Genomic DNA, 14700 nt, shown 5'->3' with positions numbered 1-14700 from the left:
ATAAGTAAACTATATACTAGTGCTGTAAGAGACACATTATTTACAGCTACTGTTACTGACTGATGTTCAATGCAGGAAGTTTTTATATCTATTCCAGTTATTCATTCATTCTCTTTAATAAACCATAGAGTAGATAAATAATTTGCTTACTTTTGTATTTAACTGATAGAATTATTAAAAACCTAAACATCCGAAATCTGATAAAGATGCTGTATGTAATCCGTTGCTTTCTGTTTTATTTCAATTTATTTGCATGTTACACAGCGTCCATCTCTTTTATAATTTGGGTTATGAAATATTCATAGTCCAGTTAGTCTTATCTTTACAACAAGCCTTACAAAACTGTAGACAATCATACTTATTTCTACATTTATCACTGTGTATAAAAGTGAAACTCACCAAGCTGCTGAACTTCCACAGTTGCGTTTGCTGAAAAATCCCCAGAGAGAACTTCACACATATACAGGCCTTTGTCTTCAGTGCGGAGATCCTTTAATCTAAGTGAGAAATTCCCTTTGTGGATTTCATCAAGGCTGCAGAACTCGACTCTGCCCATGTAGCTCCCATGAGCTGATTCTGTCTTGACCTCACCCTTTTGCAACATCAGCAACAGAATATCTTTACCCACTTTCTTCCATGAGACTTCTTCCATCTTTTCAGGTGGGATATGGGAGTCTACAGAGCAGTTCAGAGTGACGGCCTCACCAACGTATGCAGATATTACATGACCTCCAGTCACAGTCAAACGCTCTAAAAAAATATAAAGCATCAGATCAGATAAGAAAAATCTAAATATGCTACTTTATACAGGGCCTATACAAATATCCACCTCCTTGAATGTTTTCCCATTTACTAATTTTATAAATGGAATCATGGAGATCAGCTGAGTGCAGTAATGTGTCTCATTGACTGTAGTATAAAAAAGCTAACAAATGTAAAGAATATGGTTCCCAGTAAATCTGCATAGAGCTAGGCATATTTACAAAGACGTAAAGGGTTGAGCTTTTTGGTCATTAGATCAGAGGCTATGTTTGGTAGACACCAAAAACTGCACATGTGCCCACTGTGTAGCATGGTGGTGACAGCATCATTTGCATTATTTTTTATATGCACTGTATGTGCATCCAAGGTGGAATAAAGGAGCAGTAAAACTGCATCTCTATGGATGCTGTTTCTAAAATAAATGGCCAGTGAGTGTAGTTATTGAATAGACATTTCTATTAAGGGTGTACTCACACACGCAATCTGTATCATCCCTGAATGCCCCCCGAATATGCATCTAGTGTGCCTGGGCCTGAGAACTGAAACTCAAGTATGTCTGTATATGTTACATAGAGTAAATAAGTGAACTGAACTTCAGTCAATCCTTTCTTTTAGTAAACTTTACTGAATTTCTTCATACAATATTCCCTAATTACAAATACCTAATTTATACAATATTACTTAAATAATTTTTAATACATAATATATTATAATTCCTGAAATTTCAATATTTTTAGTTAAAACACACATATTACACACATGGATGGCATATAGTACATTCTTGGATGGCATGTAATACATTATTTTTTGTATACTAAAAAGAATGTATTACATGTCATCCATGTGTTGAGACAGTGTAATATGTGTTTTAACTAAAACTATTGAAATTTCAGGAACTACAATATATTCACTCAATAGGTCGACTCTACACTCAACCCATAGATGACCACACAGATCATAAGATAATTCATGAAATATCAGCAGAGTTTAAATGTGTCTCAGCTTTTTTTGTGAATTTTAAAATACTAGTGTATACTTGTATGTTTGAGGGGAGAAATCAAAAATCAACATAGGGCACTGAAAAAAGCATGATAAATTGGATTGTAAACATCTCAGCTTGGTTGTGAGGATTTCTGAATTAAAACTTTGCTGAGTATAAAAATCTCAGGAATGATCATATAAATGGCCTGGGGGAAATATGTAACGGCCAGTATTCAGTGATGTGTAAACTGTCCATTACGGTAAGAGCGCGGTCACATGTGTAGCTACACTGAGAGCGTAGAGAGAGAGTGTGTTAGTGTGTGTTACTGTGTGTGTGCTACAGCCAGTTACTGCCTGAATTAGACAAAGTGTTCCAGTGGGTGTCTGCTTTTAATTCATATATACAGGCATGGGCGTGGTAGTGGGGGAAAAGTGGACCTGACTACCCAGGGTCTGAGTAGGGAAAGGGGCCCATGAAAATCCTGACTTTTTTTTCACTCACATTCCTCATGTACTGGCATGGATAGGGGCCCACTGACATTGAAAGTGTATAGGGCCCAGAATTTGCTGCTATGATGCTGTTTACAGGATCCTGATTACACTACTTTGGAATTATATGAAAACAATTAATGAATAATTGTGTTAGTTATAAGGAATAATCTTATCAAATTCAATAACATTCCGTACTGAGATGAAATGAAACACTGAAGATCAGCAGTAGGCCAGCAATTTATGAAGTAAATTTATTTTATCAAATTATATACAGTTCAAAAGATCTTTTAAGAGCACCGTTTAATTTAATGTATATGTGAAATATCCAGCAGAGGTCAGTAGATCTCCATCAGAGACACAACTCCAACACACTCATCAAAATACTATTTTTTTTTTATTTCTGTACGATACCTGGCGACATTATTGTACATTACTCAGGTTTGACAATGTGCTGTAGAACTACAGTAAGTTATACATGAGCAACAGACCATTTTACTTAAAATATATTAAATATAGAATCAAGCAACACGGCTATTTGGATTGTTGAGTATATGAATAAATGATATATAAAAGCAGACACCAGCTGGAACACTTTGTCTAATTCAGGCAGTAACTGGCTGTTTACTTTTACAGCAAAGTACAAATCGCTTAGCGAAACCGCAAATTAGTAACAGTAGTGACGTGAGGAAACTTCATAATTGTACTACTGCGCATATGTGGTACAAATTGTGCTTCCGGTTCAAATCGGATAGACAAGTAGTTCATGTATGAGCTAATAAATAAGCAAGTGGAATAATTACAGCCAGAAAGAGTCCAAGTGTCCTATCTCCTGCCCCAAAGCTCACTATCTGGCGCAGAGACAGAGAGAGAAAAACAAACAAAGCTCTCTATCCGGGTCTGAGCTGGAAGTCTGAACCAAAGCGTTACACCTAAACACAGTGTTGGATTGTTTCAGTCGTTCAGACAAAAATTTAATCCTGCACGTTGGTTGAGGGCGGCGCAGATTATGGTGGTAGTTGGGGACAAAATTGGTGCTGTAATTAATTAGCGTTAAAAATATAAATTGATTCCAAATTAACAACTATTTACAATGGTATGATCTGCCATCCAAACTTACAGGCTTGTTTCTGGTTTCATGTAAATCCCAAAGGAGAAATTAAAGTGAAACCAAAATTAAGGTAAACCTAGTTTTGAACCATTTCTTTCTCGTCTGTAGTTTGATTTTTAGTAGGGTATCATTTAGTAGTTGAAAACTGAAGATTTTTTAAGCTAATCGCCCAGCTCCAGCTGGTATATTTTCTTATTACAGAGCAACATATTTTATCTTGTAATGTATAGTTGTCTTAGAATGTAGTTATTCTTTAAGACATTTTTGAGTAGCCAATGAACCTATAAATTGGTGTTTTAAGAGATATACAGTTTTTACAGCTCCAGTTACTTTTTAATGTTCATTACATACACTGCCATCAGTTCACTGCATTTAAGCTGAGAAGAAACAACAGAACACTATAGGCTTCCATAGGCTGGCAGTGCCAGTGTGTGATGATGTAGCTATACCACAGGTGGTGGTTTTTATATTGTTCATATCAATATTGAAATTTTACCATATCGACCGAAATTAGTGAAGGATACTCCATTAGACACTAAGCCACGATATGTTCAGTTTAAAGCCCTTAAAACACTTTTATATTTTCTTTTTATTTCATTGAAATGCACATGTGTGTTTATTCATGATGACTACACTAATTTTTGTGAGAAACTGTTCCTCATAGATATAGAAGGGGGAGGGGGGGAACCCCTGATCATTTTCATGACTTTTCTTTATAAATCATTGGTTGTTCGGATTAGCAATGTCAGTTAAATATATCATATAGCAGAGCAACACGGTCATATTTGAGAAGTGAAATTAAAGGAGAACTCCAGTGTGAAATGGACTTTTGTCGTACACAGGGCGTAATTTGCCCGATAAATAGCCTTTCCACCATTATCCAGCTTAAAGAAGCAATATCTGTAGTAATATTAATGTAATAGACATATATACATAGACTCTCTATATGTCTATGACATTATCAATACAAATATGGCGGAGCACAGAGCTGAAACTAGCGTTACATGATGTAAAAAGAGGTTTTCATTAAGGTTCTTGTGCACTTTTTAAGTTAGTAATGAGACAGGTGCATAAATATGTTTTATTGATTTAAATAGCTTTAGCACTAATTACTGGAACACAAAATTTGTTTGGTAAATTCACTGACCCTTGGACTACATACACAGGTGAATCCAGTTATGAGAAATGACCTGAAAGACTGTGAGAAACATAGTGAAGAGATGGAAGAACCACAGGCACAGTTCTAGATAAGACCTGAAGAGGCAGCCAAGAATAATCTCAGATGATCAGAGGAAAAGGATGGTGAGAACAGTCATAGTCAACCCACAGACCAGCTCCAAACACCTACAACATAATCTTGCTGCAGATGGAGTCACTGTGCATCGTTCAACTATTCAGCGCACTTTACAAGGAGAGGCTGTATGGAAGAGAAATGCAGAAGAAGCCTTTTCTGCGCCACAAACAGAGTTGCTTGAGGTATGCTAAAGCTAAAACACATTTGGACAAGCCAGCATCATTTTGGAATAAGGTGCTGTGGACTGATGAAACTACAATTGAGTTATTTGGAGGGCTGTACGCATGGTGGAAAAAGAACACGGCATTCCAGGAGAAACACTTGTGTATGATATATTTAACTGAATTTGCTGATCCGAACAACCAATGATTTATAAAGGAAATCCTGAAAATGAACAGGGGTGCCCAAACTTTTTCAAACCACTGTATCTAAAATGAATTCATACTAGGGGTGGGAATCACAGGTCATCGCACGGTACAATATTATTACATTACTTTTTCCACAAATATAACATGACACTGTCATTGTCTGATACGCGATATATATCACAAGACAATCCTCTACGATAGTTCACAGCATCTGTGTTCCTGAAGAAGATAAATCAGTAATATATACGAAATAGAGATAGATAGATAGATAGATAGATAGATAGATAGATAGATAGATAGATAGATAGATAGATAGATAGATAGATACTTTATTGATCCCCGAGGGGAAATTCTAGGGATGCACACTAGATGTTTGTAGTAGCACAGAGACGATAAATAAACGTAAAAAAATAGAAAAAACACACAAAGGAGACGGAGCTACCGGAACAGGCAGCCACTCGCGTCAGGCGCCGGAAGTAAGATACCAGGTATTCTGGATTTATTGGTGTCAGTTCCACAGAACTTTTCATAGTTCTTATGATTTTACAGCCCATTTTACATATACTGTGTGACAAAATTATACCACTCACCGATCTCCTTTATTTGAACTGAAGTTTGAGCAGATTCATCTTGTCTGTAAACATAACAGTTGTAAATTCCTGCATCTTCAGTGGTTATATTTGTGAGCAGGAGGGAGAAGTTTCCGTGCTTGATCTCCTCAGTAAAGAAACTGGCTCTTCCACTGTAAGCCTGGTTCTGAGACTCTGGTCGAATTTCTCCATCTTGGAAAAAATGCACTAAAGAGTCCGTTCTCATCCACTCCACCTCCAGCTCCTCCAGGGGTATGAGGGTTTTAGTATAACAGGGTAGCATCAGTGAACCCCCCAACCTTACAGTCAGAGGACCAGAGGGACCTAAAACATGGAGACCTAAGAGAAAATAAAACAAGGTCAACAGACTAACATTTATCACCTCCAAATTTAGTTACACAAAGATCCTGATGTACATGGTATTTTTGTTATGGCACCACAAAACGTTTTGGCACTGGGCGTTGTCTGTTAGGTCTGGTAGGCCTACTGGAGTTATGTTTTGCATAACTTTTTTTTTACTTCCTTTCTTATATCAAAAAACAGAGCTCTTGGGTTGTAAAACGTTTAGAAGCTTATCTCGTTTATATACCCTGCTTTCTGTACATATACTCAGCTGTAATTACAGCAGTTATAGACAGTAGTGGAGAGAGTATTTAAGGTGGTAAGGGCCTATATAAATAGCAGAGAGTATTTACGCTGGTAAGGCGCTGTATACGCATGATCTTCTGCTCTGTTATTTAATAAATTACAGCAGAAAGAAGTCAAGTTTAAATATCACCTACCGGAACAGGATAGAAAGAGTCCTGATAGATAAACGCAGATAGAAAAACCCATCTTTACTCGAGGGAGAGAAACTCTGCCGAATAACGGGAGACTTCTTTACTTTCACTTTAGCCAGCAGTGGGCGGGGCCCGAGAGCGGCTGTGAATCTTTAGGGCGATTAGAGCCAATCACATAACAGCTAAAAACTTGAACCGGCCAATCAGCGGCATGAGGGATTGTTTTAGTGTTTGTGTAGTGTAGTGTTTTAAAGCAACAGTAGAAGAGTCCTCTCACGTTACTTACCAAGGTTATTTAGTGTCTTGAAGCAATATGAAGCTCCAAATCTGTATAAAACTACAGCCTAGAGGTTTTTAAAACAAAGTTGTTAAAAAAAAAAAATAAAAAATAATAATAATAATAATAAAATGAATAATGTTTCAGAACACTGTCTTCTAGAACTTCTTCTAGGGTTTTTTTTCCATTTTGTTATTTTTATGTACACTGTTCCCTTTGTGGTTTGACTGGTTGTAAAGCATGCATCATAAAATTATCACCTAATTCTGTGTTTCACTTTGTTATCTATTCAGCTTCACTCCAACTCACTTTTTGAAAAAAACCCGGACGTTTGGTCACCCTACTCTATGGCCAGTTGCTATGCTAGAGGGACAAGTTACAATTTCACGATTTTTAATTAGCAAATTATTAATTATATATTTGTCATGTCATACAAACATATCGCAAAAACAAATCACATTTCAATATCTTTTATATAATTAAAATATTTATTAAAAAATTATTTGACATTATTTATCTCTTTTTCCAATTTCTGTCTTATATGGTTTGTATGTTTTCTTGCCAACAGTGTTACCTGTTATTTCTCATATTTCATACAAACAGATTAACAAAAATCACACATCCAACATTTTTCTATGCTTTACAATGTTATTCACTCTTTTTTTGTTTCATATACAATTTACAACTTTAGTCTTTTTGCAACAAAACAACATATTCTGACAGTTTTGATGCTTTTGCTGTCCTTAACTGAACAGTACATCCGATTGCTTAGTCAAGGTAATAGAGGACCCAAGTTTTTGTGCAAAAACTGCTCACAGCAGTTCATATTCTACCTGAAAGTGAAACAGTTAACCTGCAGTTTCATATTCAAGTTTTCATATTAAAATGAATCCTTTAAAACACTGCTGCATGCATCCGCAGCGTTAAGGCTGGTTTATACTGCTGCTTCCTTGAGTATGGTGTATCCTGTAGCAAGTGATCTACGCAGCTGCCCGTGTTTAAACTTCTGCATGCATGTGTCTGTGACTCTGCATCACTCTGCAGTTTACTCTGCAGCTGCGGAAATTATTAAAGTGGTTATTTAAAACAATAGAGAGATTGGATCTGAGCACATTGTAAATAACTAAATTGGGGTGAAGTTTGGTGCATTGTATATGGCGCTTACTGTTTTGGTTGTGGCAGGCTAGCTTGAGGGATGAATGTGACCATGTGAAGAGTTTAAGTACTTTAAGAGTGTGAATGTTTAGTGTAATTTAAAGAGTAGCTTAAAAGTGTGAACGGGGGTCCTTAGGAAAAAGTGGGCAGTACTCCCATGACACCACGGGTAAGCAAAACCCACCTGCGGTCCAGTAAAGATTGTTTTGGCGGTTCGTCTGGGTTGGTGGTCCCGGAAATACCAAAGTTCTATAACAGGGTTATAGAGCAATTCTGTGTATGGTAAGTAATCTGTCTGAGTGTTTAGTATAAAATATTTTATGGGCATAAAGATGCGTGCACATCATTGCTTATGTGTGTGTGAACTCATGGGTGCAGGCAGACATGTGTCGGGGTCGTGTGTCGCACATTAGTTTAACTGTCACCAGTGACCCTGGTAAGGCGCCTCCACGCCACAGGAGGTCGCTCTCACCTCAGTATTAGTGGTCTCACCTGATCTCACTTTGTAATCAGTCTGCTATATAACTCTCTCTCACGCATGCCTTTTTGCGATGTTTTGTCAGTTCTCCTACAATTCGAAGCGGTTTCTCGTCTTGTTGTTGCTGTTATATGACCTTTTTTTCTGTTTAAGACCTCAATTTTTGGATATCCCTCGTCTGCCTTGTTGCTTGGATTATTGTCTGTTTTTTTGTCAAATAAACCTGCGTTTGGATTCACTATCATGGTCTTGTGTGACATTAACTGTGTGAATGGTTTTACAAGCCGAGAGGGCTTGAGTGTGTTTGGGGTGGCAGTTACAGGTACTTGCTTCCGTCAGGGATGGCTATTTAAAGATAAGTCGGCCGGCTGGTCAGGGACCAGGAGTATCTAGCATTGTGTAAAAAGAAAACACCATAATGCATCACAAAATGTAAAAAAAAAAAAAAGTGTACAGAAGCAGGACAAATAAACATGGTTTTATTGTTTGATTGTTCCATAATCAGTTCAGTAAATAGAAAATGCTGCATAGTGAAAAGTGAATGAGTTAATGAGTGAGTCATTCCAAACACAGCTTTTGTTTCTCAAGTGGGTTAGTTATTTTTTCTTCCTATTAATTTCTTACTCAGACTGATCTCAGCTCAGTCTCAGCTGAATGAGAATTATATAAGACAGAGGAAATATCTAATTTTTATTTATGTTCTCATGTATCTCAGTCTATGATCTTTTGATTCTCTTAAGAGTATTTCAGAAACCAGTGAGGAAAGATCTTATTTTCTTTGGAAAGTTGTGATTTGGATCTATTACAAGTTGCAGTAAATTGGGTCTCTTTCTAACTTCTAAATAAGGAGACATCAAATGTATTTAAAAACAAAGAGCTTTCTGTTTTGCTTTCCATATGCTTGACTTTCTGCAATGAAGAACTTGCTTCACTTTTTGCTTTTCTAAAAAACAGCATGAAATTTAGTTTTCATGGCATTTAAAATTAGTGCTTATACAATGCTACCTGTAAAGCATTAAAGGTGTTCTGTAATTTTCTGGCTGCAGCATGAACAAAATCAGCTGAGAAATATAAAATTTTGTCATCTGCATAATGGTAAATTTTGCAGTCTGAGGTAGAAGCAGAGTCAGCGCTATAATTTTATGAATATATTAAATAAAACTGGACTAAAAATGGAACCTTGTGGTACACCTTTAGATACAGATACCAAATCTGATTTATAATTATTCAGGGAGGATTAAAGCTGTGCTTAACATGTTCTTCTAATAATGATCATTATGGCTAAAAGGCGTTCAGTCCTGCGATATTTAGTTCTGCAACACCTGAGTGAAATATAAATATAAACCGTTATTCACACACAAAAAATAACCGACAGCACTCTAGCGCCCACATGTTTACCAGACACGCGTGCACATGAAGGAGAGTCGGATTCTGCCCGGTAGTCAACATTCAGCACACCTGTTATTTAAATTAAGATTTAAATACATTTAATTAAATAATATCTCGCGCTTTTCATCCAAGCCGTCCACTCAGGTCAGAACGGCACTTGCGCGATTCACTTTGTTATCCTGAGGAGCCCTAGATTAAGCTACACACTTATCTCTAATGAAAACAGTTTATTTGGGTGAGTAAAGCATGTTTAAAGCTCGTTAGCCCATAAATAAAAAAAATATTATATTAGCTGCAGAGTTAAAAGCACGCAAAAAAGTATTTTTTTAAAAACAATAATATAGCTCTAAAATGAAGGCAAATCGCATAACTCCGCATACCGCCGTGTTGAATCATCTTATAAAACTGCAGGGGAAATTCTTGTACTGCGACAGCCCTAGTGAGGACAGCTGAAAAGATCATCTGAGTCTCTCTCCCCTCAATCACCAAGATCTACACCACACGCTGCATCCGAAAAGCCACCAGCATTGTGGATGACTCCACCCATCCCTATTGATTTTAATAGTTCAGGGTTAGGGTTTGTTAGAGTTTGTTGTGATATTTATTATTTGGAAGGAGGAGAAGAGATGATCGAGCTGGAGAGAGAGGAAATGAAGACAGGACAGTGACTTAGCAGAATTTGTGCACCCTTGTTCAACTTTAAATCCATTGAGTAAAAATATATAACTACACATTATAGTGATAACAATAATTATATTTCAGTTTACTTATTATATACATATATATATATGTATATATATATATATATATATATATATATATATATATATATATATATATATATATATATACACACAGTGGTGTGAAAAACTGTTTGCTCCCTCCCTGATTTCCTGATTTTAGTCAAAGGCAACACAGGTAAACACAAAATGCTATTTTTAAATGAGGGTGTTTATTATTAAGGTAGAAAAAAAAACACACTTACATGGCCCTGTGTGAAAAAGTGATTGCCCCCTAAACCTAATAGCTGTTCGGGCCACACTTAGCAGCAACAACTGCTACCAAGCGTTCGCCACAACTTGCAATGAGTCTTTTACAGTGTTGTGGAGGAATTTTGGCTCCACTCATCTTTGCAGAATTTTTGTAATTCAGTTCTATTTATGTGATGTCTTGATTGAGAACAGGTTTGTCAGTAATCAGGCCTGGGTGTGGCTAGAGACAGTGTACTCAGGTGTCAGAAACCACAGTGACGGTATGTTTTAACAAGGGGGCAATCACTTTTTCACACAGGGCCATGTAGGATTTTTAAATATAGCATTAAAAATAGCATTTTGTGTTTACCTGTGTTGTTAACTGGGCTGAGCCTAGTCCCTTTATCAATAAACTTTAGAGTGTCTGTCCTGTGTCTGGCCTGTGTGACACGTACTGTTTACAAGAGCTGTACAACAATTTATGCTGAAAAGTGTTGGACAGTACAACATGAGAAACAATGTGAAACAAATCTAGTGTTATCTTACATTGTTTTCTTGAACTGGACACTGAGCAGTAATGTTTTTTATCCTTTTATTCCAATAAGATCACACATTTTGGTTACAAGGAAAGCATACAGACAATATACAAAATAAACAAAACAACCAGTCTATTATAAAGTACTTGTATCTAGTCTGCAAAGTAAAGAAAAAACAGCAAGACAAAAAATAATATATATATATAATTATAAATAATAATAACGTCTAAGAAATTTCAAATAATCCGTACATCTTAATATATACAAAAATAAGCACAGATAATTCCAAAATATACAGCCTTTTAATATACACAGCCAATCAAACACAGTTTAATACATGATCAAGCAGTATCACATCTGTTAAGTACCAGACTGAATAATAGGCTTCGCTCTCTTTGAGAGGATTTGACAGATATTTCTTTTCTCCCTTTAAGTGCAGTGATAGCCAGCATGAGCATCTGTTAGCTGATGTAACAGATCTAATATTTGACATTCTCCAAGTGTGTTTTTCCAGTTCCAGCATGTTACCTCAGAGGAAGCACATGCTAACATTCACTTTCCTGTATGGCTCCACTAGATCTCTCAGAACAACACTCTCAACATCTACCCCATCATCTTGTAGTTGAGAGTGATGAACACTCAATACCTGTAAAAAATATATGTTAAATGTTGTTCGTAAGACAAACTGCAATAAAGTTTACTGCAAGGAGAGAATATTTGCATAAAAATCAGGGTTATTACACCAAATATTAATTTATTTGCATTATTTGAGGTCTGAAAGCTCTGCATCTTTTTTGTTATTTCAGCCATTTCTCATTTTCTGCAAATAAATGCTCTAAATGAAAATAATTTTATTTGAAATTTGGGAAAATTGTTGTCCGTAGTATATAGAATAAAACAACAATGTTCATTTTACTCAAACATCTACCTATAAATAGCAAAATCAGAGAAACTAAAGTGGTCTCTTAATTTTTTCCAGAGCTGTATACAGTGGCTTGCAAAAGTATTCATACCTCTTGAACTTTTCCACATATTGTCACCTTACAACCACAAACTTAAATGTATTTTATTGAGATTTTAAGTAATAGACAAACACAAAGTATTAAACAAGTGTGACGTGGAACGAAAATTATACATGGTTTTCAAAATAAAAAATAAATAAATAAATAAAAAAGTGTGGCGTGCAAAAGTTACATTTCCTCCCCATATATCGCTTTGCATTTAGGCCAGAAAGTTCAACACTGGTCTCATCTGACCACAGCACCTTCTTCCACATGTTTGCTGCAACTGCAAATTGCAATTCATAAGTTTCTTTTAACAATGAATTTCTTCTTCCACTCTTCCATAAAGGCCATAATTGTGGAGCGCATGACTTATGATAGTTGTCCTGTATACAGATTCTCCAACCTGAGTTGAGGATTTCTGCAGCTCCTCCAGAGTGACCATGGGCCTCCTGGCTGGTTCTCTGACCAGTGATCTCCTTGCTTGACCTGTCAGTTTGGGTGAATGGCCATGTCTTGGTAGGTTTACAGGTGTACAATACTTTTTCTATTTTAGGATGATGGATTGTACAGTGCTCCTTGGGATGCTCAAAGCTTGGGAGATGTTTTTATAACCAAACCCTGCTTTAAACTTCTCTACAACTTTATCTCTGACCTGTCTGATGAGTTCCTTGGTCTTCATTATGCTGTTTGTTCACTAGTGTTCTCTAACAGACCACTGAGGGCTTGACAGAACAGGTGTATTTATACACCGAGACTAAATTACACACAGCTGCACTCTATTAACTTATTAAGTGGCTTCTGAAGGCAGTTGATTGCACTGGATTTTATTTAGGGGTTTTGGAGTAAATGGGGCTGAATACTTTTGCATGTCACACTTTTCAGATTTTTATTTGATAAAAAAACATATCTAATTTCATTCCACTTTACACTTGTTTAATACTTTGTATTGGTCTATTACTTAAAACCTCAATAAAATACATTTAAGTTGGCAGTTGTAAGGTGACAAAATGTGGAAAAGTTCAAGGGGATATTTGGTAAAGTAAAAACGATGTGTGTTGTTGGATTAAGCACATTGTTTTGGGGGAAGAGTCAATTGAGACACTCTTTGAACTCGTTTGTCACGTTTCGCTTTGCAAAGCTTGTTGGGAAACAATTGCAGGGCTGGTTCTTTTCTCACAGCCTGCATTAGTTTGTGCGTTATTTGCTAAGACTGATTGCTTTTGGGAAACGTACCCCTGATCTGTCTCTAATAGAGAATGTGTGGAGATTTCTTTTTAGGAAAAACAATGATTGTTTGTAGGAAGATTTGAGACAAAATAACACCTGAGACTCTTTATCACTTGGTATCCTAAACAACATTACAAAGAGGTAAATGCTTTACCATCCCACTCCTTTTTGAAAGAGGTAGCAGTACAGAAATGCAAGATTTTTTCTAATTGGGGTTGTATAAATAGTGTATAAAATATGAATGTCATTGTCCTGACACTGGTGATTCATTTTGCTGTAAAAAATAAATGATATCCAGGATCTTTTCATGTTTAAATGCAGTTAAAAAATTTTTAAGCTGATTTGGCTCAAACTGCTTAGAATGGATTAAATTTACCAGACTTTTGAGTTGAGAAAGCTGTAACATTTGCACTAATCTCACTTAAAAAGAAGGTTCAATAAGAAGGTCCGCACTATAAGGCGCACTTAAAATTAAACACTTAAAATTTTCCCTACAAATCGTCAGTGTATGAATTTTAACAGTCAGGTTTTAAGGAGCAGTGAAGTTTAAGTTTCTTCAGCACTGAAACAGTATTAGCATTAGCCGCTAACCGCACTAAGCTCTAGCTCTTTCGCCATAGACCACTACAGTCGTGTGTGATTCCTTAGTCCTCTTATGACCGTATTTAGTGTTCTGTGTCTAAGCTAACTTTCTATATCGCAAAAATGAATGTGCTTTTAAATTACTCACCTCTATCAGATTCTGGGGTGCATAAATAAATTCAGAACCCTTTTCAATTTACTCCTGAACAACACTGGATCCTCAGAATTTCGAGATTGTTTAAGAGTCGTAATAAGAATAATGCTTGTTTTTAGCTAATGCTACAGCACACTGAACTGACAGCACAGAGAAATACCCTTACCCCTGTTATACCAGTAAATGACTCTAGAGGGAGCCTGTGAGTGAGTCCTCTGTGAATAGGGGTGAACAGAACTTTAAATTAAAAATAATTATGAACTACTTGTTCTGAATATTTTTTTAATTTTAGAAAGTAGAATAATGTATTTGACAAAAATAATAAGAAAGCATGCCTGTATATCTCAGCTTATCCAAAGAAAACAGGTTTTACACTGTAAAGCACTAGAATTATTGCTACTGTGAGCTGATTGGTTGGCGAGCTGATCCTGGAGATACAGGTAGAGCATGTTTAAAAAGGTTATAACTGGAGTTCAAAATGATATAAAATGATGTCTGCAGGACTGAAACATTTGATATAGTTCTTTGTTGAGGATGTAAGTACATATTTCAA

General features: G+C 36.2%; 1 protein-coding gene across 3 annotated transcripts in view; it reads right to left on the bottom strand.

Annotated features, from left to right (window-relative positions):
* The window catches only part of LOC103040198 (butyrophilin-like protein 2), a 275510-nt gene that overhangs the window by 193795 nt on the left and 67015 nt on the right, over positions 1-14700 (bottom strand). For 2 of the 3 annotated variants that reach the window (XR_007424467.1, XM_049464767.1), the window contains exon 1: positions 6378-6491. The exons of the other annotated variant lie outside the window; for it this stretch is intronic. Coding sequence is in view for 1 of the 2 variants with exons in the window: in XM_049464767.1 (XP_049320724.1) it covers positions 6378-6429 (52 nt within the window). In the remaining variant the exon portion in view is untranslated. Of the gene's footprint in view, positions 1-6377; positions 6492-14700 lie in introns of those variants that run through there. 3 annotated transcript variants of the gene reach the window in all.

This window comes from Astyanax mexicanus, chromosome 15 (genome assembly GCF_023375975.1).
Source record: "Astyanax mexicanus isolate ESR-SI-001 chromosome 15, AstMex3_surface, whole genome shotgun sequence".
Lineage (NCBI taxonomy): Eukaryota > Metazoa > Chordata > Actinopteri > Characiformes > Acestrorhamphidae > Astyanax > Astyanax mexicanus.
The sequence above is the reverse complement of the archived record's forward strand: the minus strand, read 5'-3'. Positions and strand labels throughout refer to the sequence as shown.